We start from the raw sequence: 26,713 nt of genomic DNA, 5'->3' as shown, positions 1-26,713 counted from the left end.
ATTCCTCTGAATGGTAAAGTTGCCTATTGGAGGGTAAAAGCCTGCCTAAGTTTGGTGGGCAATGGAGCTCCGAGGTGGGAGAACTAGCTCAAGCAAGAAAGGGGAGAAATTGCAAGAAGAAGAGGGCAGTGGAGAAGAAGATGTCCACGTGGGCTCAAGGGGGATGCACAAGCTCTGATATCAACTGTTGGAGTTGGTGGGTGAGGAGTGGGAGAGCTCAAGGTGGGTAGAATATGAAGAACATCGTAGCACACAAGAATGATATCTTTATTCAAATAGAAGAGCCTTTTATAGAGGCAAGTACAAAAGCTCTTGACATCATGGATGAGATCAGCTGTTAGACTTAGCCAACTCTCCAGCATCCATTGACTATGACTTATCAACTCTAGATACACACGTCCACATACACACTCATGTGTTCCATAGTTACATTCAATTTGCCCACAACAATTTTCCCCTTTGCAAAGGTTTACATCAAGTTGCCCATAATAACCACTTTAAACATTACAACTTTTCTCGCAAAATGAAACCCTTTAAAATCTGTTCTTCAAAAAGTTACAATATTATACAAGTACACGACAAATAAGACAAGGAAAGTTTGTACAGGCCATCCCATCACCATGTTATACATTTAACTAGAATGCTTGGCCAGCTGCTAAGTATATTGTAAGTAGCTAATAATAGGCCAGTTGATCTAACGACTTAGATGGTGCCACATGGCTTCGTAGGATTTTAGAGTTTCATAAAACTCTCTAGTGCTGGCCAAGTAAAAAGGATATAAATTCAAGTGACATATTTGGATACCCAGATGGAAGGCTCCTCTCAGTAAAAAAGGAAAGGCATTTATGAGCCCTCTGTATCACCGTCTTCTTCTGGCATCACATAAAATTCAATGTACGACACACGGCTTTGCTGCTGGTTGTTAGCAGGATCCATCTGCTGTTGCTGCGCAGGTGTAAGTCGAACAGGAATCAAATGCTGAACTTTCAACAAGCCCATTCGTCCTATAGTCAGCTTGCTTCCCCGGTTATCCTTCAGTATGTTTCCAGGAATACTTGCAGTTGTTGCTCGTAAAAATTTGTATTTGTATCTAGTGACATACAAAGGTTCAAAGAAACAATGATTTAAGAATGCCAGATAAATCCAGAGTATACAGATCTCCGGTCGCTTTTTCCTATGCCCTTTATTGAGATTGTAAACTCCCCAATATCAAACTTTGCGATTCAAACCCCTCTAAAAGCCCTAAAAGTTTAGCAGGCATGCCCCTTCTTTATTTCTTTTTGTTCTTTCTATTTTCACAAGCATGCCCTTAATGAGTCCACCTAGAAAAAAAATGTACCAGATTCAAGAGCTATAACTCACTTGTAAGAGATACGGCGATCACATTGAAATGCAATGAACAAATCCGCTTGTGCATTGTAAAGGAAATCGATCTGTTTGAAAGACAGAAAACCTAGAACAAAATTAACTGTTTCGCATACAGAAAATGTATTGTTTCTCTGAAATAAAGGCTAGAGCATCAACAGAGTACAATTACCAAAGCTGCTTGCCTACCTGCAGATCTCCATGCCCCTCGCCCCTAAACATCACACTTGGGGGTTCGGGACATATGGTAATTTGAATGCTTGATCCTGGCCATTCTAAATCATCGATGGCTTCTTTGAGAGCAATAGACTGCAGCAAGTTTTTTTAATTCAAAGAATGCTAAAGCAAAAAACAGCCAATGCTTGACACATGAAACAATGCTCCACAAATAACCAAGGCATGACAGTTTCAATAGCCAAGTCAGAGAATGAGGAAAGAAGCATGAGACATGAGATGTTGTCCATGATTTCTACCTTTACTGCAAAACTTGGAGGAACCCCAGCACTCTCATCTTCTACGCTGTAGTCCCTTGGGATTGTATCAGGAATTCTTGTTCGGATTTCTGCATATATACATGTGTCATGTGCATCAATCAACCTGCCAGGAATAATTTTTTGCAAGGTTACAATCAAAACATAAGACACAGCGCAATGCTTTCAGTTGTCTCAACAGCGATAAGGTAAGTGGTAAACCAGTTGCAAACTGATGGAGTCCTCTCAGCATTGTAACATTTGGTTTGACTAAAAGCTATTTAGATATCATAGCTTGGACAGAAGTTAATGTAAACAGGGAAACATGACATTTGGAGAAACAAAGTTTGAGATTTCATCACAGGATCTAGCATGTGGAAATTTTTTAGGCAAACTTCATTAGTGCTTCCACCAGCCTTAAGATATAACACTCCATTACAGAGGAATTAACAAAGAAATGTCTTCAAGCATGCAACTGGAGCTCCAGATAACATTGAAGGCCAACTTTCTGAGATACTGAAACAAAAAATTTTGATAGATCGTGCACTCCTCATGTCTCTCAAGGATGCTGGACCTGATAAGCCTTCATAAAGAACTTCATCTCGGGAAAGAGAAAAAAAGAGAGTCCAGGACAGTGCTCACAGAACAGGAAAGAATAGACATGGAAAAATGATTTGAGACAGCAGGTTATAGAAACATTGTTATGTCAGTTAAGTCTTACAGAATGAAAATGATTCTTAGATTACTCCTATACCGGCCACACCAACGATTCCTGTATCTCAGAAGGGATATTTATCAACTAAAATCCTCTAAGAACAAGTTTCTTGATGGATTGGTCCACCTGTCATCAGCAAAGGAAACCAAGAAGTAATTTAGGAGAAGGAAGGTGGCTCTTTCTTGATCAGTTCCAGATCTCAACAAAAATCAAAAAAATACATTGTCCTATAAACTGGATGAATTCCTCCTTGTTGAGCAGAAAGAATTAAGTCGTTTACTGCATTCAAAAGACTGCAAGTGATGTTTCCATAAAAAATGATCACATGAATGTTCAAGTTTTGGTGCAGATCCACCTTCAGCCTCCAAGAGTCCGAATCTCAATAGGTGAGCTTGAAGAAATTCAATCTCAAGTCGACCTCAGGCTAAGGAAGCCTTCACTTGCTCTGATGTGCTCTAAATTGATGAAATTGAGACTGTCGTTCCTCAATATCGAAGTTATTGGTGTGCACAATGACGTGGTTGCTGCTAATGCACCAGGAAGTTAGTTTGGTTTCTCTGATAGGAGAGGCTTCCCAAGGCAGGCTTCTCAGGCATTGAAAGATAGCTTCACCCTCAGGCTCACAAGTCTTCATATATGTGGACCCATTACAGCTAGGATGCAAGACTTTGGTAAATATTGATGAATTTAGAAAACAACATAAAGAGGCTTTTCAAAATAGAAGGTACTTATGCCTGAGAAACAAAAACTTTATCATTCTACATACACCTTTTTTGAGTCTCTTTCTCAATCATCCCGTCTTGGTAGCCTACAAGGTTTACACAAAAGATGTACTCTTTTGGAAGCCTTTTGGAGGGGGCTTTTTAGAGTTAATTGTCTACAGAGGAAAAACCAAAAACATAACAATCATTGTTAGAGGCATTCAGTCTGGTGTCCCTATGATTCTTAAATTTTAGGAGTGTTCTAGGCATTAAAGAAAATTCTTATATGAAAATGATATATAGCTTGTCATCATTACATATATGATGTTTAGGAAACTTTATTCGAATAGAAGATCTTGATATTATAGAAAACTTTTTGCATAGAAAAGAGCATTCAAACTCCCTTAATTACGTAAGGGTTAGTACATTTAGAGGCCGGAGAGGCATTAAAAAGTATATAGCTGAACTTTACAGGTGCGTACTTATCTTCGTATGGTAGTGATAGTCACAAAGGTTCTGGACTTCTATTTTGCTTAAAGTGCTTCTTGTTGGTGACTTGAGGGAGGTTGCATGGGATAGGCTTAGTATCCCTACACGACTACAAGTTAACAGGACAGGTGCTATACATGATTAATGGCATGGAACACCATGATCCTATGACCATCAGAGAGAGGACTTTGTCGTAAAGATCCACAGATGCATACCACTCATGTGCAAGCTAGTTGTATGTAATTTCTTACCACAAGATCAGTCCTGCAAGCAGCTTATGCATTAAACTATCTGCCATTGTACTCCTTGTCTGGGTATCTATTGGACCCCTTGCTTTCGATGGGTTTTCATTGATATTCACACTTGACCATCAGTCTTACCTAGCCCATCATTAAGTCTCTCCAAAGATTCAAATATTAGATTGATCTCAATCTTCATCCGCAATCCAAGATGGCCTAGTTTGTAGTCAGTTGCCATCAAATATTAGGTAAAGCGAGATGGGAGCATGGTCCAGGAATGTCAACTCGTACAAATATCATAGAATGATAGGGTGATTCCTACAGCATGGTTGTGGATGTTTGGCATAGTTAGCTTTTAACTTTGGTTATCCCACATCGTCCAGCATAGATTATTATTTCTAGTTGGCACTGTTTCGCAGACAGTCGTATATTACATCATCAAGAAATTATCATCCCCAATTTGCCGTTTCAACAGCTGCCTAACCTCTGTTCGCATCTCAAGTGATCATAACGCAACTTTGGCACGCAGGTCAAGTGTTTCACCGAGGGGATTACAGCCTGGCTCACAAAAGCTGCAAGCAAAAAGTCCTAGAAAAGGTAGGCCATAGGGCAACACACAGCCAATGATATTCAACAAGCCACTAAGAAAAAAATGGATCCTCTCTTTCCTTCAAAGAAGAGAACGTGACAATGCATATAAGGCTAACAGCTTGCTGAGGATGCCCTTTCGCTCACATTTCAAATTTGAAAGTTATCATGCACAACAAGAGCTGCATTCCAACATGATGGCTCAGACAACCAATATCCTAGGAATAATGCTAGATGGCATGACCCCAAGAAATCTCACAAAAAATGGGGATTTTCACAAACTTACGGCACCTTCAAGCATGAAATAGGGTTGAGAGTAGAAAGAAAATTTATGGTCGCATGACTCGAATCACTACCCAAGCAATATATTCCATCTAGATTTTTTACTAGATTACTAAGTCTCTTGGGTAAACTCGATGCATACTAGGCCAAAGATCCAACCCACCCAAATGCAAGGCAAAGAAGAAGAACTAAGGAACTAGAGAAATAGAAAGAGAAGCAAAAATAAAGGGGTGTGGTGGCAGTGGGTTGTGGGGTGTTGTGTGGGAAAAGACGGGTACAGGAGAGAGAGAGAGAGAGAGAAGAAGAAGAAAGTTTATTAAAGTCTTTGAAGGACCGAAGGGTCTATGAGACTGAAAAATAATGAGCTGAATGGAAGTGGGCATCTGCACCCAAGACAAATACAAGAGAGAACATTAATACAAAGTATTTGAACCTATGGAGAGGATAGAAAAATCTGCAATGTAATATTACTATCACGGTCCTCTACATGTTGTCAGAGGGACCAAGTCCACCAGGTGACTAAGAATGGGTAAAGAGACTCCTGTCGTGATCAATGCTGCGGTGGCATGAAACCTGTGGTAGGGCACTCCTATCGGTCAATCTCTATGATCTGCCATGGTCTACACCATGATACCTTAGAGTTTGCCGAAAAGTGCCAATAACACCCCCATCGGCTGTGTTCCAAGTCTAGCGAACGTGGAGGGAAGATCCTCAACCCCTCATCTATGCATCGACACAGTGACGAGCCTATCATATCTCTCGCTTCAGGCCTCTGCTACGCTATCTACCTAGGGGCTGCTGGTTCATGCTATTTGGCTAGAAAAACTCGGTGATCAAGCTCTAGGTGGAGTCTGGCTGATCTCCCTATCTATGTGTCCTAAGCAACTGGTCTCTGTGTTGTACAGCCTCATGAATGAAGATTGCCAAACATCTCTAATCTGGGTGAACCAAAATATTGGAAAGGGGTCCAAATCCATCTCTAAAGAGACAGAGATGATGGCCTCGGATTACATAGTACAGGTAACACAAGGCATTCGAAAGCAAAGTATTCTTGGGACTCTATCTCTTGTAGATCACATAGGGTGCAGATGCCTCCCTCTTTAGGTATGCCCTCAGTCTGTCTAGTCTCAATGCATAATCAATGTGAGGAAACACAAAACTGCCCGAGCAAAATTCTCAAAGAGAGGAGATGGTGGATTTGTGTGTAGCCTAGTGGATTGAAAAAGCCCTTCTCTGATATCCGTAGACAGTGATATCTGTCCAAGCTGAGCTTCACACCAAGCTCGCTAGGGGCTAATCAATCCTATATGTGTGTAGCTGTATGAGATCCTCTCGAATGACCTGGTTAGCCTTATAATAGGTGAGAGGAATAGAGGGGCCTCAACGACATACTAAAAGGGGGCAATCTGACCACGTGGAGTCCCAGGCTCGAAAACCATCTGTATGTACGAGCATACCAATACCTCAACTACTAATGTCATGGATGCAAATAAGTCCAACCAAGGTAACATGCATCAACCTGAGGTCAATGAGCCAAAATCCCTGACACAGTGCGAATAAGAGAACTTGAAGTCTCTCCTTTCGGGCCCAATCCACCTTTGATAGATCAAGCTGCATGCAGTGCCATACATGCCGGCTAAGCGGATCAAACAAGGGGGGGGGGGGAGAGAGAGAGAGAGAGAGAGGTTTATTAACATCCATGGAAGGACAAGGAGGCCATCATTTGTCGAGGGAAAGGGGGCAATATTAATGTATGTGGAAGGCCAAGGGGGGCTATGAGACCACATCGAATAACATCATGTGACCGCCCCTTCCCCTCCCCCTGATAGGGAGTTTAGAGGTATCTAGAGCACCATGAGACCAAATCAAGGGTGCCCCTTACAAAAAAAATACCCCTAATAGGAAATCCAGAAGCATCTCATCTAAGAATTTAATGTCACAACTAGAAGTCGAGGCAAGAATACACTCCATGTTTATTTGGGAATTGATTCCTATCATCTCATCTCATGTTGGTCCAACTAGGATCCACTAGGAGGCCTAAGTCTCTTCAACACGACCAACATATGTTGTTGTTGGAGGTCAACATCCCTGATGTCACCTTAGAGAGAGAGGGCCTTGATTGGGGGTGTGCCCGCCTAGTGATTGAGGCCAGGGTCGAGAGTGAGGGCCTCTGTTGTGGGTGCACCCCCACAGTGAGAGTAGGTTAGTCTGGCTTTCTAGTGCCTCGTGTTGCCACATAGGGCACAGAGGTTCCCAAGAGGGGTGCAGGGCTGTGTGGGGAGGTATGCCTCGCTGCTCTTAGGCGCCTTAATGGGCCTTTTGTCTGGGCTGTGAAGCAGAGGGTGGGACGACCTGTAGGTCGGCCACCTTGCTAGCGATGAGCTGTGGGGCTTGATCCCTCCTTATAGGGCAGTAGGCAGCCCTTTAGGTGGGTCAGCCCACCTGGCCTGGTCGGCCCATATGCTGCAAGGCCTCGGCCCCCTAGGTGCCCTTTTATAGGGCTGTGTGCCCAGCCCTATGAGCTGGAGTTGGCCCACATAGGGGCAATGAGTCGGCCTGCATGGTGTAGCTGACTGGAGCAGGGTGAGGGGCTATATATAGGCCCCCCCTCACTCCTTGTTAGAGCATCTTTTGGAGCTGGAGCAGTTCTTCAGCAGTGCATCCAGTGGAGCAGTTCGGTCTGGGCTGTCAGCCCCTTCATCCTCATCTTAAACCTTCTCCTTTCTTCAAGCCTCAGTTCCTTCCATCCCATCCACCTTCTCTTTCAGTTCATCGTCCTCTTCACTCCGACATGGTGACTTTGATTGAGATGGCTGAGAACAAGACTAGAATTCCAGTGTTGCCCACAATTCCGGTTGACCGGCAGTTGGATGGGCACACTTCAAGAAGCATAAAACCTGCAAACAAGCTTGCCAATAATTCTCTCAGAGTTTTGATGAGAATTGGAAAATTAGTCCCACTAAGAATCAAATGTTGGGATGAGTGTTTTGTGAGGTAGAGTAAGCTCATCCACAACTTGTCAATACTTGGTCGAATACACCAGCGTAGAAACATCATATTTGCTGAGTTCGCTCCCGACTTCCATGAGTATCACTCCCTCCTTGCAGTTTTCCATTTGGAAACGTTTTAGACTCTCGCAGTACTTCTTGAAGAATGAAAGAAAGTCTTCTCTTCCTCCTCCAAAAAGTAATGCAACAGACCAAGGTCCAATATTCTTCATACAAGAGAGTATTTGCATTCCCTATCTTGTTGTTGGGATCCCTTCTCAAGATAAGATCATCCACATAGAGTATCACCATCATTCTCATGTCCCCCTCTAAATGGAGGTACAGGTTTGCATCCAATGGACTTTGAGAAAGACCAATATGTGGGAAGTAGTCATCAAAGAAAACTTGGGGAGCCTGTTTCAGCCCATAGAGTGCCTTATTCAATCTACACACCATGGTGTTGAGAGTTCACGGTCAACATCATGTGATCATGTGTGCATAGCACCATCACGTGATCATATGTGCATAGCACTAACCTTATAGAGTGCTATAAAGGAAAGGGTTAGATCCCCTAACCCTAACCCTAAAAGGGTTTGTATATATTCTATTTTTTCAACTAAATCTAGTGTACAGTTAGTCATTTGTGGTGTGCTCTCTAGTTGTGCCCTCTCTCCTCATCTCCACTCTTCTCCTCTCCCCTCTTCATATTTTGTCATGGTATCAGAGCTTCCTTGCCTTCCGCTGAGGCATTGCGATTCTTGAGAGTGTGAGAGAGATTGTGAGATTGAGAGTTCTCTTGAGTGTTCTCCGTGAGAGTCCACTTCCGGTAAGAGACCACCTTTCATTTCTTTGATAGAAATTTCCGTTCATTGAGAGAGATTTCCGTCTATGTGAGATTGAGTGATTCCTTGTATTGTTCTTCGATTTCAGTTGAGGGAGAGAGATCCTTTGTGAGAAAAATAGGGAGAGTTCTTCATAATCCATTGAGAGAAATAGAGGAGGTAGATTGAGGGCTCCTCGGCCTTGTCCTTCCACTCAGACATCGTCTTCATACGGTCTTCAAGGCCTCTCAAGGAGACCTCCACATCAAGACTAAAGCTCCTCCAAAGTGCTACAACCACTTCAGCACCATAGCCTACAACTCGTAGTAGCAGCGCTCTAACAACCCATGTACAGCATATATAGGCTCCTACGACTCCAACGCTCCTAGCTCACAATAGCTCGCCGGCTCCTTCAATACACTGACTGCCAGTGCCGACGACGTCCACCAGCTCAAGAAGCTTCTCCAACAGTCATCTTCCAGCCGACTACTCCAGCCCTACTCCAGCCCAACAACGATAGCCTCTACACTAAGAAAAGCCTCCTACAACGACCGGCTGCTCTAACATTGCACGCATCATCGGCGACTCAGCACGCTCCAGAAGCTCGCAACGTCAACGGGCCTCCCGCCAGCCATCAGCACTGCAACACCAAGCGCCACGGACGAGTAGCCAAGCCGCACCAACCCACACGCCTCCAGCTACGAACTCTACAGCCAACCGGACTTCGACTCCAAGAACAGCCAACGGGCGCTCGTGGGAGTGTTCAGCCGGTGCATCTACAACCAGCAACGGCCAAGCCACAGTTCTCCGCACCGCTGCAAGCCTAAGAGGCCTTGCGACGAACGAGCTCCTAGAGATGCACAACGACTAGCCTCCATCATCAATAGCTGCCCCAGACAGCACCTGTGCAACAATGCATCCGCTTCAAACGACAGGCTTCCATCGACACGGACGAAATCTTCAACCCTGCAACAAGGCTCCATGGACCCTCTCAAAGCCGCCTCAAACAAAGCTTCACGAGAAGCAACAGCAACGACGCCACAACAGCAGACTCCAAACGGCGTTCCGTCGATGGAATCTTGAAGATTCCGTCAGGACCTTGCAAGATTCCGGTCGACCTCCTTCCAAGCAACACGTGGCAAATAGCTACTCGACACGTGGCATCTTCCCAAGCTCTTATCCTCCGCGTGGCATCTTATCTGCCACGTCAACAGTCCACGTCACCGATTGCCATGTCACCACCGACTGCCACGTCAACAAACACGTCATCTTGCCACGTCATCACTGCCACGTCACCTCTGCCACCTCAACAGTGCCACCTCAGCAGTCCAGTCAGCATTGACCTTTGCAGGCACACACAGTGCTTCACAGTCACTTCATGTGACCACTCCTGCCACCTCAGCACAGGACTCCACTGGCACATCTCTTGCTAGGCACAGTGCCACATCATCACTGCATGTGACTCACAGTGATACATCACCATTGAGCACCATTTGCACTCCTTTTGCCCCTCCACCTAGATCAAGTCATATCTCTTGATCCAGGAAGAATTTGAGGGCGTTCCAAAAAGAAAAGTCGCTCGTTTTTTCGTGCTCTACGCGCTCGTCACATCACGCACACATTTCGACGCAAGTTACACTCACATTTGAGCCTCACCGACAAAACCACTTCCTTCACGCACATTTGCCTCTACATCGACGCATCTGACCCAGCACTTAAAAAGAACAAAAGAAAAGGAATTATTTGCTATTCTTTCATCGATCGACGGTTGGTTTAGATCTAGATCAAAGTAGACTAGATCGCCATAGAGGGGATGCTTTGAATTTCCCCAAGTTGCCAATCTAAGCCATGCCCGAAATTCCCGACTAGTACCTACTCGGAGTCAGTCCATACGCTCACATACGGTTTCACATCATTACATTACCTGAAACCTTACGTTCATCAGTTCAGTGAGCAGACTTCAGAGTTCAGAGGCATTGCAGATTGATTCAGTGGGCAAACAGCATTTGATTTCACACACAACATGCCACCATTGTAAAGCCTATTCGGCTATCTCACGACATCGTGCACATCATTTCAGCCTTGTAAAGCCTCTTGGCTATTCCCGGCATCATTGCCACAAGCCTTGTAATACATATCAAATTTCATATACTGCAGTTCTATCTTCACCGACAATTCAGAGATTTCACTTGGCATAGACAGTGTATTTGCAGTTGATTCATACAGAGATCTTCCATCACTTTTGAGTACATTTCTTGCACCATGTCGACTAGCAACCTCAATCTGGAGGCATCTGCTAAGTTAGACAACTCCAATTACGGTACATGGAAATACCAAATGGAGACCATTCTTGTGCTTTAGGACAAATGGGAGTATGTCGATGGGTCTACACCTAGACCATTGGACAATCCAGCCACCAGTAGCTCTACTCCATCTGTTGTCACACCACCAGCAACGGAATCTACATCGGGATCTACATCTACACAAACAATTTCCGCACCAGTAGCAGATCCTTCCATTGCCCGAGCTCAAGCAGAATGGGATAAGAAAGACAAGTATGCCTATCACCTAATCAAGCAAAATGTGCAAGATGTCATGCTAGGACAACTCAACACGGTCAAGACATCAAAAGAAGCATGGGATATGTTCGCGGCTCTCTACGAGTCCAAGAACACATCCAGGATTCTCACCCTGAGAAACCAGATCAACTAGAGTTTCCGCAATAGCAATGAAACCGGTCATGCTTATGTACTCCGCATAAAAGACTACAACAATCAACTTGCAGCAGCAGGAGAGACTATGAATCCCGCACAAATGGTTCAAGTAATCCTGAATGGACTAGGAGAGGGATATGAGAATCTAGTCCAGAGTATTGCCATCCCAACGGCAAATTCCAACACTGGAAGAACTTCAATCAGTTCTACTTGGTGAAGAACTCAGGACTCCGGCAATTCAAGCACGTAAAGGTCATTCTAATGATCAGGTATTCACAGCTTCAGAAGAAGCAGAGATAGATCATACCAGAAAAGTGGTCATCAGCAACAAAATCAAAGTCAGAATCAGCATCAGCAACATCAGAATCAGCAAAGAGGAAATCATTCCAATCGAGGAAGATTCCAAGGACGAGGGAATGCATTCACCAATGTGTCAAACATTCAATGCAACTACTGTCACAAGTTTGGACACTATGAAAGAGATTGCCGCAAGAAGCAGTACGACCAAGGCGGTCAATCCAACAGTAATCGAGGGAATTCCCGAGGCAGAGGAAATCATCGTGGTGGACATTCTAGTCACAGTCATTTTGCAAATGAACATGGAAATATGTTTCTTGCAAGCGAGAAATTGCATCAGACCGATACAGTGTACCTAGACACTGATTTCAATCCCAAAGAGGATTGCATCAGACCGATACAGTGTACCTAAACACTGATTTCAATCCCAAAGAGGATTACAGCTATCAAGTCGACTAAGTGAAACGGGATCCTTGGTATATCGACAGCGGTGCATCATCTCATATGACAAATCATCAGGAATGGTTCACAGAAATGAAGCCATTAGAAGGTCATAAAAATGTCATCTACACAGCAGATAATACACCGAATCCAGTTCAAGGGACAGGTGTTATCCCTATGAACAATTTCACTGGTACAAAAGGATAAGTCAAAGATGTGCTCTATGTTCCAAAGCTCAGCAAGAACCTTTTGTCAGTAGGTCAAATGACAGAACACAATTACAAAGTCATCTTCAACGGTGATGAATGCAGTATCAGAGACAAATCCAAAAGATGTCAGCTGGTAGCAAAAGGTGTCAAGGAAGGACGCTTATACAGAATGCTAGTTACAGTACCAGATAAGCATGCCATGTCAGCTCAAATGCAACAGATGCCACTACCTGCAAAATGGCACAAGAGATATGGTTATGTCAACTTCAAGTACTTGTTAGATCTCAAGAATCAGAATATGGCAATTGGGATTCCGAAGCTACAGTTTCTTGGAAAAGTTTGCGAAGCATGCTGCTTTGGCAAACAAAAGCGAACCAACTTTGTCAGAAGTACCTCTCGTGCACGAGGTATTCTTGATTTGATACATACAGATGTATGGGGTTATGCCCAGACCCGCAGCATCAGTGGTTCACTTTACTGCTTGACTTTCATCGACGACTATAGCAGATATTGTTGGGTCTACTTTCTGAAAGAGAAGTCTGAAGTGTTTTCCAGATTTCAAGAATTCAAAGCCATGGTAGAAAACCAAACAGGCAGAAAGATCGAGGTCATGAGATCAGACAGAGGTGTCTTCAACATACATGAACTTTTGCAGAAATCATGGCATTCGAAGACAATTCACATGTGCAGATACTCCTTAGCAGAATGCAAGAGCTGAAAGGAAGAATGGGACTTTAGCAGACAGTGCTAGAGCAATGGTTAGTGAAAAGCATCTTCTAAATCAGTATTGGGCAGAAGCAATAGCTACAGCTAACTACTTGCTTAATCGGCTTCCTACCGAACCGATACAAGGTATGACTCCTTATGAAGCATTCACTGGACACAAGCCACGCATTGGGCATCTCCGCATATTTGGTTGCATAGCATATGCTCACATACATGATCATCGCAGGAAATTGGATGCGAAGTCACGAAAATGCATCATGGTTGGCTACAGTGAAGAAAGCAAAGCATACAAATTGTATGATCCCATCAACCACAAGGTCATTATCTCCAGAGATGTAATCTTTGATGAGGAATCAGAATGGAAAACCTCACCTACACAGGAGATAGAAGCATCGACTTCACAGTCATCTACAGAACACTTTGATGAAGAAGAGCAAGAATTGCCAGCAACACCCCAAGCAGAGCCACAACAGCTCAGACGGTCTACTAGGGAAAGCAGACCTCCAGTCAGATTGACATATGCTCAGAAAGGCATAGCAATTCAGGTGGAAACCACCAACTATGCTCTTATGACTACCATCATGGCTACAGAAGAGCCAGTGTACTTTGAAGACGCAGTAGACAAGCCAGAATGGCAAACTGCTATGAATGAAGAAATGGATGCTTTGTATAAGAATAATACTTGGGAATTGTGCGACCTTCCACTAGGAAATAAGGCCATAGCAAACAAATGGGTATACAAAGTGAAGTACAATCCAGATGGCAGTATTCAGAGATATAAAGCCAGATTAGTTGCAAAAGGATTTGCACAACAATATGGTCAAGACTATGATGAGACTTATGCTCCAGTAGCAAAGATGGATTCCATACGATTCTTGATATCACTAGCGACACTTAGCAAATGGAATGTGTATCAGCTTAATGTCAAGAATGCATTTCTCAATGGTTGTCTAGACGAGGAAGTCTACATGCAACAACCAGAGGTTATGTTGAACCAGGAAAGGAGAATAAGGTTTGCCATCTCAAGAAAAGTCTCTACCGCTTAAAACAAGCACCCAGAAGTTGGTACAGCAGAATTGACAAGTATTTTGCTGATCTGGGATACATGAAATCCAATGCAGATCATACTCTCTACTACAAAGTTCAAGGGGAAGACATTACTATTACACTTTTGTACGTAGATGATCTGATTGTGACAGGAAGCAAGGATAGCTTCATCAGAAAATTGAAACAAGACTTATCTGCAGCGTTCGACATGAAAGATCTTGGACTTATGCACTATTGTCTTGGAATTGAGTTCTGGAGAGATTCAGATAGCACATTCATGAGTCAGCTCAAGTATGTTGACAGTCTCCTGAAGAAGTTTCATATGGCAGATTGCAAGATTGCAACCACTCCCATGGAACAGAGTTTGAAACTTACTAAAGATTCAAAAAAGCCTACAGTCAATGACAGATACTACAGGCAACTCATTGGATCTCTTATATATCTGACAATCACACAGCCACATATTTGTTATGCAGTAAGCTCACTAGCACAGTTTATGGCAAATCCAAAACAGTCTCATTGGAATGCAGCCAAAAGAGTCTTGAGATACATCAGAGATACAAGACAGTTTGGGATAGAATACAAAGGAAGTCATCCACGGTTGCATGGATACTGTGACAGTGACTATGCTGGAGATCATGAGACCAGGAGATCGACACAAGGATATGCATTTTTCCTTGGTCACGGTGCTATATCATGGTTGTCAAACAAACAACCAACTGTTTCTTTGTCTTCGACTGAAGCAGAATATAGAGCACTCACTATAGGTGCATGTGAGGTTATATGGCTCAGAAGACTATTGTCAGAAACAGATTACTTTGATGAGTCAAAGCCAACAACAATATACTATGATAATCAATCGGCTCAAGCATTGGCCAAAAATCCAATATATCACTCTAACAAAGCACATTGATGTCAGAGAGCACTTCATCAGAGAAAGAGTGTTACTTGGTGACATCACACTGCAGCATTGTGATAGCAAAGAAAATGTTGCAAACATCTTTACCAAACCACTCGGTAAAGAGCTATTCGAGAAACACCGATTAGCTCTTGGTTTGACGCAGAGGAAGGACATTCCCATTAAAGTGTGTGATGGAATATAATGCTCAGTCCTTCTTCGATTCCCCAGAATCATCGTCTTGAGGGAAGGCCTACTTCATGATGTTGATCTTGAGGGAAGGTGTTGAGAGTTCACGCTCAACATCATGTGATCATGTGTGCATAGCACCATCACGTGATCATATGTGCATAGCACTAACCTTATAGAGTGCTATAAAGGAAAGGGTTAGATCCCCTAACCCTAACCCTAAAAAGGTTTGTATATATTCTATTTTTTCAACTAAATCTAGTGTACAGTTAGTCATTTGTGGTGTGCTCTCTAGTTGTGCCCTCTCTCCTCATCTCCACTCTTCTCCTCTCCCCTCTTCATATTTTGTCACATGGTTCTCTTAGTCTGAAATTGTTGCGGCTGCTCCACATAGACTTCATCTTCCAAGTCTCCATTGAGAGAAACAAACTACTTATAGTTGGGCCACTTATAGTTGGCAGCTACTGCTTTCAATGTCTGAACCATAATATCATTCCCATCCGAGTTGTTCGTGCAAATGTCTGTACTTGTCAACTGTTATTGTATGCTTGTACTTGGCTTAATAATCTTAGCTTCCGTCATAAGCTAATTGAGGGGAATGCATGGCTCGGGAGGTACACATGCATAAGACGCCTCTCTGCACTGATGAGATGGAATTGGAGACTAGTTGCTTCTTTTGCATTCTGAACTCACCACCTTTGCTCCAAAGGGGGGTTTGTTGGGTATTTCATAGTGAAGTGTTAGAACTAGGTCTCCAGTTTGAGTGCAAGTGTGAAAGGGGTTTGGGTTTGTCCCTTTAGAGTTTGAAAGGATACTTGACCTTTGGGAGTAGATTAGATTTGATATGATTGTGTGACATCATCTCACTGACATCATCCATATGGTATGTGTGGAAGAAAAGGCTATTTTTGTCTACAAAAGGAGGTAACTCTTGTACTTTGATATCAACTAAGTATTTTTGCCTCCATATGTCTCCACCTTTCACTGTAGGCCATCATCTACTGGTCGTATTGATGCCCTCTGGGCCCTGGTATGTGCCATGTAGCTTTAGTTATTGGCACTTATGTCACCTAGTACTTTTAGTGTCTTATGACACCTAGTACTAGTGGTACCACTAGACACTGTCCTAGGGTTCTCCTTTATTTTGTACTTTGTACTTTCATTTCACAAGGTTGATGTGACGGCTTTCAGCGTTCTGCTCCACGTTTGTACCTCCCTCCACTTCCCTGAGCCTACAATGGTATCAGAGCAGCTTCTTGCTCCTGGTGCTTCTTCCCCTCCTCTGCTTGCCCACCCTTGCACAGCTCCATGGAGGCTTCGTCCATGATCTACGTTTTGCATCGCCAACTATGAGAACATTTGTACGATTCCTGCAAATCTTCCATACAGCCCTGCGTCAATCTTCCATACAACCCTGCGCTAATCTTCCTTACAAGCCTGCACCAGTTTTCGTTCAACTTGCGTCAGATTTGGGCGTTCATCCGCACAGCTTGCGTAGCGATGTACAACTTGCGAAATTCTTCGTTCACCTTTGCATTCCATTGGCTTAGATTTGCAGGTTTGCAGTTATATTATCAAGGATAGTTGAAATTTGGGGCTCTTGTGTCACATTTGCACGTTTTGCAGTGACATTTGCTCCTTCGGACACATTTTTTGGGCTTTTGCAGTACTTGCCATTTGTTGGCTCAATTTTATCTCCAAAATTGGGGCTTTTGAGTGCTTTGATGTCAGATTGCCAATTTGCAGCAATTTTTGGGACCTTTTCCTTAATTTGGCTTCTTTTGCTACACTTTGCCCTTTAGAAATTAGGACTTTTTAAATTGAGCTTCAATTTTGCAAAGGACAAGGCCTTTGGCAGATTTGCAGGTACTTTTTCTCTCAATTTGAGTGAGAGAATCTGACATTTGCTATCTCTAGCAGTCAGATTGGTCTATTTTGGCATTTTTGCAAGACAGTGCAGTCAGATTGCAGGATATTCTCAGATCTGCAGGTTATTTTGTCACATTTTCTCAAATAGCAGTGACATTTACCTGCTTTAATCTGAAATTGGCAGTTTTTAGTGAAATTGACAAGAAATTGCAAGACATTTAGTCACATTTGCAAAGTTGTAGCTTAATTTGGGGCTTTTCCACATTTGCCCTCTTTTTTGCCATTTTGCCCTTTCAGATTGTGGGGCTTTTGCCTTAGTGATCTTCCTTTGATTCAGCTCTCATTTGGTCACATTTGCAATTGAAAGCCTTGAGGCTAGTTTTGCATCACTTGGTCAGTGCACTTTACTTGTGCTATTTACAATGGCTGGCCACAACAATGATTTGTTTGGCGCTCTCCGTGAGGATGATAAGTTGGATGGCACCAACTATCCTATGTGGTCCTACCTTATGAAGCATATTCTAGTTGCAAGAAACTTTTGGAATATTGTTTCACGTATTGATTTGAGGCCAGCCAATGCTCAAGTGGCTGCCCCTACTACTCGCACTCCTCCAGGGGGGGAATCTTCCTGACTCTTCTTCCTCTAGTACTCATGTCACTACTACTCCTACTCAAGATCAGATCAGATGGGACTCTGGAGATGCAAATGCACACTCATGTATTGCCTTATCATGCAGGAGAATCATTATTCCACACATCCGGTCATGCAGGACAGCAAAGGATGCTTGGGATAAGCTAGCTTCTCTTTATCAGGTTCGCAATGAGGCACGGGTTGCATATTTGAGAAGACAAATTGCAAGAACTCAGCATGCAGGAAAGTGACTCAATGGATACATATTTAACAAAGGTCAAGGACCTCATGGAGCAACTTGCAAATATTGATGAAGTAGTGCCTAATTCTCAGCTTGTTAGCACTACATTGAATGGACTGCCAAACACATATCAAGGGTTTGCTACAACCCTTAACTTGTAGCCAATGGAAATCCTGATCACTACTCATTTGATCAATTAGTCACTTTGCTTTTGCAGGAAGAGCAAAGTCGTGCTAATAGGCAAGCTACTGTTCCTTATCATGCATTTGCTTCACAGCAGAAAGGAAAAGGCAAGGCTTCCAAGCCTATGGGCAAGCCTAAATATGTGCCTAACAGTGGCAATTCCTCCAATGTATCTCAAAATACAGCAGATAAGTCCAAGAAGAAAAGATGCAACTATTGTCGCTAGCCAGGGCATGAAATTTCAGAATGCAGGAAGCGCAGTACTTCAGAGAAGAAGAAAGCAGGATTGACAGTAAATGCCTCACATGCAATTGAATTCCATGAGCCAGCAGATGCCTCACATGCACATGCTCTCCAGGATGATTGGGCATGGCCTGTCCATTGCTCTTTTGATCCCTCCAAAGTTGATGCATTCTTTTTTGCTGATGATGCTCAGTCTTGGTATTTTGATAGTGGTGCTTCCAAGCACATAACCTCTTGCAAACAGTTGTTTCATTCCTTGGCTAATGCACCTCGAGGGGGGACTGTCACATGTGCTAATAATGCTTCCTATGCTGTAAAAGGAATCGGAGATGTGCAGCTCACATCCATTTCAAGCCATCCTATCACTTTGACAAATGTTCTCCTTGTGCCTGGAATTGAAGTTAACTTGATTTCAATGTCAGCAATTGCCACTTTAGGTTTCAAAGTGATATTTGATGGATACAGATGCCTAGTATATGATCTTGGTGATGACAATGCCATAGTTCTCACTGGCACTTTGAAAAAGGGGCTTTATCACCTTGATTATCACTCAGCTGCACTTTCTGTTGAAGCATTTGCTATTTCAGATTCATAGCTTGCTGAAACTCATCTTTGGCATGAGAGAATGGGTCACCTAAATTATAGAGCTCTTGCCAAGTTACATTCACAGGGCATGGCAAATGATGTACCTCAAACTCACACAATTTCCAAACATGTGTGTGAGGGTTGTCTTTTAGGTAAGATGCATCGGTTTCCTTTCAAAAAGATTGTCCAAAATTCTCACAAAGGAAATTGCAGCTAGTGCACATTGATGTCTGTGACCCAATGAGGACAAATGCCATTGGAAGGTACAAATATTTCACGACTCTAATTGATGACTTCACAAGATATTGATGGGTATATGTTTTAAAAGCCAAATCTGAAGTGTTCTCATGCTTTCAGAGGTGGCTGAATATGGTTGAGAATGAATCAGGATGCAAGCTTGTCACTCTCAACACAAATAGGGGGGGAGAGTATATGTCAAAGGAGTTTGATGCATTGTTGTCTTCATGCGGCATTGTTCACTCATGCACTACTCCTTACACTCCTCAGCACAATCATGTTCCTGAAAGAAAGAACAGGTCCACTATGGAGATGGCCAGAAGCATGCTTAAGGCCAAGTCCTTGCCCAATAAATTTTAGCTTGATGTAGTGATGTGTGCCAACTATGTGCTGAATAGATCACCTACAAGGGCAATGAGGACTGTTACACCTTATGAAGCATGGAAAGATAGGAAGCCTTCACTTTCACACATTGGGTCTCTTGCATATGTACATGTACCATCTCAGCTGAGACATAAGCTTGATGATAAGGCAATCAAATGCATATTTATTGGTTACAGCCAAGAGAGCAGAGGGTATCGGTTGTACCAACCAAATACTGGGAATATTATTGTTAGTAGAGATGTAATCTTTGCTGACCATTCAGCTTCTCCTCTTGTGGACTGCAAAGCTAACCCAGAAGTTGACATGTTTGATGCATTTGACTCTTGGTTACCTCTTCTTCCCTCAGGGGGGGACTTTGACCAGCAACATGAGCCTCTTGCAAGCCCTCCAACAAGCAATGATCAGCCAGCAACCCATGCTGATTTGCAGTTTCCTCTTCCAGCACAAAATGATCCCAATATTCATGATGCAATGATTGAAGAAAGAGCTGTCAATAAACAGCAAAGGCAAGTCCCCAGATGGCTTCTTGACATATTGAGGGACAGGAAACAAGATCAACCTCTTGCTGCCCGGACAAGATCAGGGAATAGACACATGCATGGTCACTTTCTTGATTTTGCACTCCTTGATACAGCTTGCAATGAAGAGCCTTTATGCCATAAAGATGCTTTTGACAACAAAGAGTGGATGGATGCAATGAGAGCTGAGCTAAAATCTATTGCCAAAAAGACACATGGAAATTAGTAGATCTACCTCTTGGCAAGCATGCCATTGGTACCCGGTGGGTCTATAAATTAAAAAGGAAATCTGATGGCAGCATAGATCGACATAAAACCCGTCTTGTTGCAAAAGGGTATGCCCAACAACAAGGCATTGACTTTGAGGAGACCTTTGCTCCCACTTCCAGGATTACTACTATCAATGTGTCATTGCCATTGCAGCCCATCACCATTGGCAAGTGCACCAGCTTGACATCAAGACTGCCTTTCTTCATGGGGATCTCCAGGAAGAAGTTTCTGTGACACAACCTCCTGGCTTTGAGGTTGTTGGCTCTAAAAACAAGGTATGCCGGCTGAGAAAAGCCCTTTATGGTTTGAAGCAGGCCCCCAGGGCATGGTATGCTAAAATTCATGCACACTTACTATCCCTCGGTTTTCAGAATAGCCCAACAGAGCCCACTCCTTATGTCCATGGGAGTGGATCTGATTTTTTAGTGCTGATTTTATATGTGGATGACATGCTGATTTTATATGTGGATGACATGCTGATCACTGGCCCTAATACTCAGCATATTGCAGCCTTCAAGGCTGATTTGCAGCAAGCTTTTGAAATGTCAAACATGGGACAGCTGCACTACTATTTGGGCATTCAGTTTGCTCATGTTGAGGGGGGTATTATGATGTCACAGTCCAAGTATATTGGACAGCTCCTTGATTGTTTTCAATTTGAGGATTGCAAGCCAATCTCTACTCCAGTGGACCCTGGCTTCAAATTTTCAACTCATGATGGGAGCCCACCATGTGATATCACTCTTTACCAACAAGCTATTAGATGTCTCATTTACTTGTGCCACACTAGACCTGACTTGCAGTATACAGTATCCCAGCTCAGCAGGTTCATGCACATGCCCAGTTCACACAATTGGCAGGCAGTGAAGAGAGTCTTTAGATATCTCAAAGGCACTCAGGATTTAGCCCTCTTCTATGGTGATCAGGGTTCACTTACCATGCATGCTTACACAGATAGTGACTGGGCAGGTTGTTCCGACACCAGAGTGTCACATACCGGCAACTGTTTTTTGCTTGGCAGTTCATGTATCTCTTGGCTCAGCAAGAAGCAACCAACAGTTGCCACATCCACTTGTGAGGTTGAGTACAGGGCAGCCTTCACCGCTACAGTAGAGTGTCTGGCTTCGACAGTTACTTGCAGATCTTGGTATCCGCCAGACATCCTCCACTATGGTCTACACTAATAGCCAGAGTGCTTTGGCTATTGCACGTAATCCAGTGTTTCATGCGCGTACCAAGCACATTGAGGTTCACTATCATTATGTTCGAGAGCGGTTGTCAGCAAGAGACAGAGAGTTGTCCTACCTTCCCACAGAGGACAACATAGCATATATGTTTACCAAGGCACTTTCTCGTCCCAAGTTTGAAGTCTTTCGACAGGCTTTACACTTGGTTCCCTTTGTTACATGATCTGGGTACCTTGTACATTCATAGGTGGCTATATCCCCCGGGAAGAACATGTGCCACCATAACCAGAAAATACCAAGTATTCTGAGACGTTTCCAGAATGCTTCAGCCCATACCATGGAGGGGGGTTTGCAGGCCATCATCTCCCGATCGTATTGATGCCCACTGGGCCCTGGTGTCTACCATGTAGCTTTATTTATTGGCACTTAGGTCACCTAGTACTTTTAGTGTCTTATGACACCTAGTACTAGTGGTACCACTACAACACTGTCCTAAGGTTCCCCTTTATTTTGTACTTTGTACATTGATGTGACGGCTTTTAGCGTTCTGCTCCACATTTGTACCTCCTTCCACTTCCTTGAGCCTACATTCACCACCATCTTGCATCATCATGAGATCATTCCCTCTCTCTCTCACTCCCCTACCATGGTTTCATACATGTCAGGAGGTGATCCAAGAGAAATGACTGAAGCGTCTCTGAGAATCTATAGTCCAAGCACTCCATTCCTATAGGCTATGACAAAGTGCTGGGCAAAATACAAGGAAAACTGATCAAATTTGAGGTATAGATATGCGAAGGAAGGCACCCTATTCAGCTCATGTGTGTCTTAAAGGAAACGCTTTAGTGGGATGCAAAATAGGGGCTGCTCTGCCCCCTTTACATTGACAATCATCTGTCCTCACTAGCCCAACTTGGTCAGCAAGATCCACCAAACAGATCAGGCCGACCTAGTCAGTGTCTGGTGTTGGAATGGTCACCTCCCCATCTATAAGCCCCCATATGAGGAGAGCATGGGGGAGGGAGACCTAGGGCAAGAGTTGCCACATGGGCATCTGTTTGGATGCCATGTGGGCAGCGTGCCTAGAGGAAATAAAAGGGAGGGGGCTGCCACATGGGCAGCACCTCACAGCCAAGAGAGAAGAGATGGCTGCCACATGGACAGCAGCAAGGTTGTCATGTGGGGCAGCACTGCCCAAGACATACCTGGACATGGCACCACTGTACGGATCAGTACAGACTGCTGCAGGGCAGTGTACAGCAGGTGGCGGGGCAGCACAAGAGCCTGGCAGAGGCACAAAAGGTGGCAGGACAGGCCAGGACCTGTACGGACAGGTACGGCCCCTATACAGCAGCATGGCGGGTGTCTACAGGCAGGGACACGACCTGCAAGCAGAGCTGGCACATGGCGCAGCATAGCAGGAGCAGAGGCGTGCCTTGTGGGCAGGATTGTGACCTGCAGAAGGGCCTGGAAAAGGGCCTGCAGAAGGGCGGGACCAATGGGCTGGACCCTGCACTGGAAGGGGCCAGCAAAAGGGCCCTAATGGGGCTGGTTGGGCTGAGCCAACCAGGTCAGTTGGGCCAGCCAACCAGGTCAGTCCAGTCGGCCTAGTCAGGGCTGGCTGGTCGGTCCATTTGAAAGGGCCTTGTGCCCTATAAAAGGAGAGGCCTTGGGCCTCATAAATCATCCAACTCTCCAGCAAGTTCAAGAGCAGACAGGAGCAGCCAGAAGCCACTCCCTTGGGCCTCACACTGGGGGTGAAGGAGAGTGGAAGGTGAGCTGCAGACTGAGTTCCCTAGAGGCTGGACCTTGGCTGTCTTCTAGGGCAGCAAGGTGTTGTGATCATCATGTCTTCTGGAGCAGCCATTCACAAGCAGGTTGGAGCAGTGGAACAGCTATCTTGGGGCCTACATTCAGGAGGACCAAGGGGACCTCTGTGCTGCAGACAAAGCTTGGCAAGGGCTGCCCACCTAGGCTGATTCACAGGCAGTAAGGTGGAGAAGAAACACTAGACGGAAAGTCTACAGACGCTCGAGGTGGAGCACGCAGGCTCGAGTCTAGAGATAGCCAGCAGATAGGAGAAGTACCTTGTGGTAAGATCAGAGGACCACACCATTGGTAGGACTTTGGATCTATCTCTTTTGTATTGTGTCCATAGTTTTGGACGGAAATATATTATTTTGGTGGTTTCTCTATCTGGCTGGTTCATTGTCTATTGATAAGTCTGCACATCTATTTTATGCACAAGTTTAAGAAGTTTGTGACTCCACATCCCACACGCACACTATGTGGACATTACTATCAATCTTCCGCTGTGCGTACCCTCTGTTGGGTCATTTCTAACATCTGGCCCGCCCAACAGCAGTAAGTCCACTAACTTGCTACCGACCGGTTTTCTAACCTGTTGTTGCTAGTCACACCTATAAATAGGTGCATGTATTGGTGCTGCAATCCTACAGCACTGGCCTACCTACCCACCTTAGTCTACAGTCTGCATCCTGTACAGAATCTGCAGCACTTGCTACAGCATCTACAAACACTGCTTCAAAGTCTTGTGCTCTACCAGAATTCCACACAGCAGTCCGTACAGTAAGGATAATTCCCAGGTAACCTCCAACCCTATCCTAGATTCACTGTACCTATGTCCTCGTATGGGGGCTGACACGTGGATCAGCCACCATTCTAATATGATGCGGTAGAAAAAGGGAACCTCCAGCCAAACAAGCGAAATGAAGCTCAACCTAGCAGCGTCACTGCTGCAGAATCTGCCTCATGAACTTGATGTCGCCCCCTTCAAAAGAATCCTTCTGTAATCCAATGATTGAAAGGAGTGGCAGTATGTCCTCCATTTCGGCAGCCCAGGGCCGATTGGCAAGGAAAAAGCCCCCTGAGTACGAGCATGACAGGCAAGGAAGTCCATGCCGAGCGAGTAGGGCCAGGCGAAAAAGAGAGGAAAAAAGGGAAAGTGGGGGGGCAAGAAGCTCAGCACTGAACAAGCTCGAATAGGATAGGGTGTGGCTGGGAGCAAAGAACAGGGTGGCATGAGCCCTAGACAAAATGAATGAGATCTAGTGTACAAATTATAAAGCTGGAACATATAACATGGATCATTACTTTCCTGGAAGGTTGTATGAGCAGGCAGACACAATAAAACTGCTGAATATCTTTAAGGCGTGCCACAATGCAGCAGTGACCAACAACCAGGGGACAAACAAACAGAAAACTTCAACTCGATTGGTAAGTGGCAACTTACACAAAATCATATTCCACTTCCCAGATAGAATGCATGATATAAATAGTTTAGGGATAATTCCTGCAATCCATGGAGCTGTATTTGTAGAACATGAATAAGTACCAAAGTAGGCAGTCAATACCAATAGCAATTTTAAGGATACCATCAATAACTGGCGAAAAAAAGTTAGACAATTACGCGAGGAAACATTAAATTTCCAATAACATGCACTATGCTATCACAAGCCACTGCTTGGCCTTTCCAATCAAACAATGAAGTATATTATTTGCTCAAGACGTTCAAGAAATCAGTATATTTGCAATCCAAGACCTCCAATTACTTAAATTTTGAAACAAAGTGAAGGAATGAGATGTACTTCAAAAGGAGTTGCATGTCAGAACCCGGGTACCGTATCTCAAGAGCCGTTGTTCCAGTAGAAGAAGTGAACGTACTTAAACTGTCAACCAGTAAGCCCAAACTGACTCCAAATCTTGGCCGCACCTCAGCTCGATACTCGTATGTACGGAAGAGCTGCACAATGCACATGCAAACAACGAGCCTCAAATAGATACCCTGATAAAACTAAATTTCTTCTTTGCCTAAAATGTCAGAGTCACACTACATGCATCAATCAGCTCCAGCGATTAGCTACAGTTGAGCTACTACTTCACGTCAAAACTTTCAATGCATTCCAAATACCGTAGATCCTTATTTCCTAAGCTTATGTGTCTCTCTTTCTTGTCTCTTAAGAAGTGTTTGTGTGTTTCAGGCTCACTCACAGACAAAGCCCTGCATTACCTCTTTCCGAAAGTAAACTCGTGCTTGAAAGCATGCCCATTCCTCGACCATTATCACCATTCCATGCTCTGACAACTCGCATATTGCATCCTGTCACCATATATCAGAGCTTCACTTCATAAGGAACGCAATACATTTTATTTCTGCCAGCTAAATCAGAAAACAGAAGAAAAGAAAAGATTACAAATAATGATACTATAATCTTTTATATACCTTTGTAAGACTAGAATAAGTCCAATCATACAAATTTAGAATTTTTGTTGTTCTAAAGACCAAAAATCTACACAGAAAATAAAAGGGAAAATGAAAGAGAAGAAAAAAGAGGTAAACAAAAAACTTTTATGAGAAACAAAAGGAAGACATACTTAGCAAGCAAAGCAACACTTATGTCGTCATCAGTGCCCAAGCATAAGCAGCTATACTAGGTTTCTAAAGACCCGCGGAGTCTCTTGGACAAACCCAGTGCTTACTAAAGTACGTCAAATAAACAAAAGAGAGAAAACAAGAAAGGAAGAAGGTGACTAAACAAGCAAGTCAAGCAACAAAAAACAAAATCTTTCAAAAAACTGGAATAAACGCTCTCTCTCTCTCTCTCTCTCTCTCTCTCTCTTATTTACAACATAAAAAGCTAAAAGGACCCTTTACACTTACGTATCGCTTCCTACAAAGAGGCAAAATTGCAGTCCTAACTTAGAAAGCACAAGCATACTCAATCAAACTCTCTTTTGAAACTAAAAGAAAAACACACTATTCAGCTCCCTGCTTTTTGTTTTCAGCTTATGTTCAATCATTCTAAACATTACTAAGGCCGATACACCAAAGATAAAAGACTTCATATCTAAGATTGTGCATACTTTTTTCATTATTTTCCTTGGATTATACCTCTTGTGTAATAGTAAAGTGATCAAATTACTAAATTGAGTAATAAAAGACTCCTTAGTTGTACAAAGGCGGGAAAATCTATGAAATTGGGAAAAAATGACTCCATATTTTGCCAAATCAAAAATGTTTGAGTCAATGTGAGGCATTTTTATAATGCGTAAACCACTATATTCAGGTTGTTACATATTAACCTCTAATCCTATGGTAGATTGAGAAAGTCTAAGATCTAAGAAAACACAAGAATCCCCCCTTGAAGTACGGTTCAGTTCACAAGA

The 26,713-nt window shown here is 43.6% G+C and overlaps 1 protein-coding gene across 6 annotated transcripts in view; it reads right to left on the bottom strand.

The window, feature by feature from the left end:
• Window positions 1-460: 460 nt before the first annotated feature.
• The window catches only part of LOC147905567 (PCNA domain-containing protein), a 36,514-nt gene continuing 10,261 nt past the window's right edge, over window positions 461-26,713 (bottom strand). For 2 of the 6 annotated variants that reach the window (XM_087380623.1, XM_087380646.1), the window contains exons 2-7: window positions 25,557-25,646; window positions 25,135-25,289; window positions 1,839-1,962; window positions 1,555-1,674; window positions 1,363-1,433; window positions 461-1,090 (exon numbers count right to left, since the gene is read on the bottom strand). In XM_087380623.1, the coding sequence (XP_087236749.1) occupies window positions 844-1,090; window positions 1,363-1,433; window positions 1,555-1,674; window positions 1,839-1,962; window positions 25,135-25,289; window positions 25,557-25,646 (807 nt within the window). In that variant the 3' untranslated portion in view covers window positions 461-843. Of the gene's footprint in view, window positions 1,091-1,362; window positions 1,454-1,554; window positions 1,675-1,838; window positions 1,963-25,134; window positions 25,290-25,556; window positions 25,647-25,769; window positions 25,821-26,713 lie in introns of those variants that run through there. The other 4 variants (XM_087380655.1, XM_087380631.1, XM_087380638.1 and 1 more) reach the window with 4 other exon arrangements.

Source organism: Dipteris shenzhenensis, chromosome 1 (genome assembly GCF_047967505.1).
Source record: "Dipteris shenzhenensis isolate YYH24624 ecotype China chromosome 1, Dip_SZ_1.0, whole genome shotgun sequence".
NCBI lineage: Eukaryota > Viridiplantae > Streptophyta > Polypodiopsida > Gleicheniales > Dipteridaceae > Dipteris > Dipteris shenzhenensis.
The sequence above is the reverse complement of the archived record's forward strand: the minus strand, read 5'-3'. Positions and strand labels throughout refer to the sequence as shown.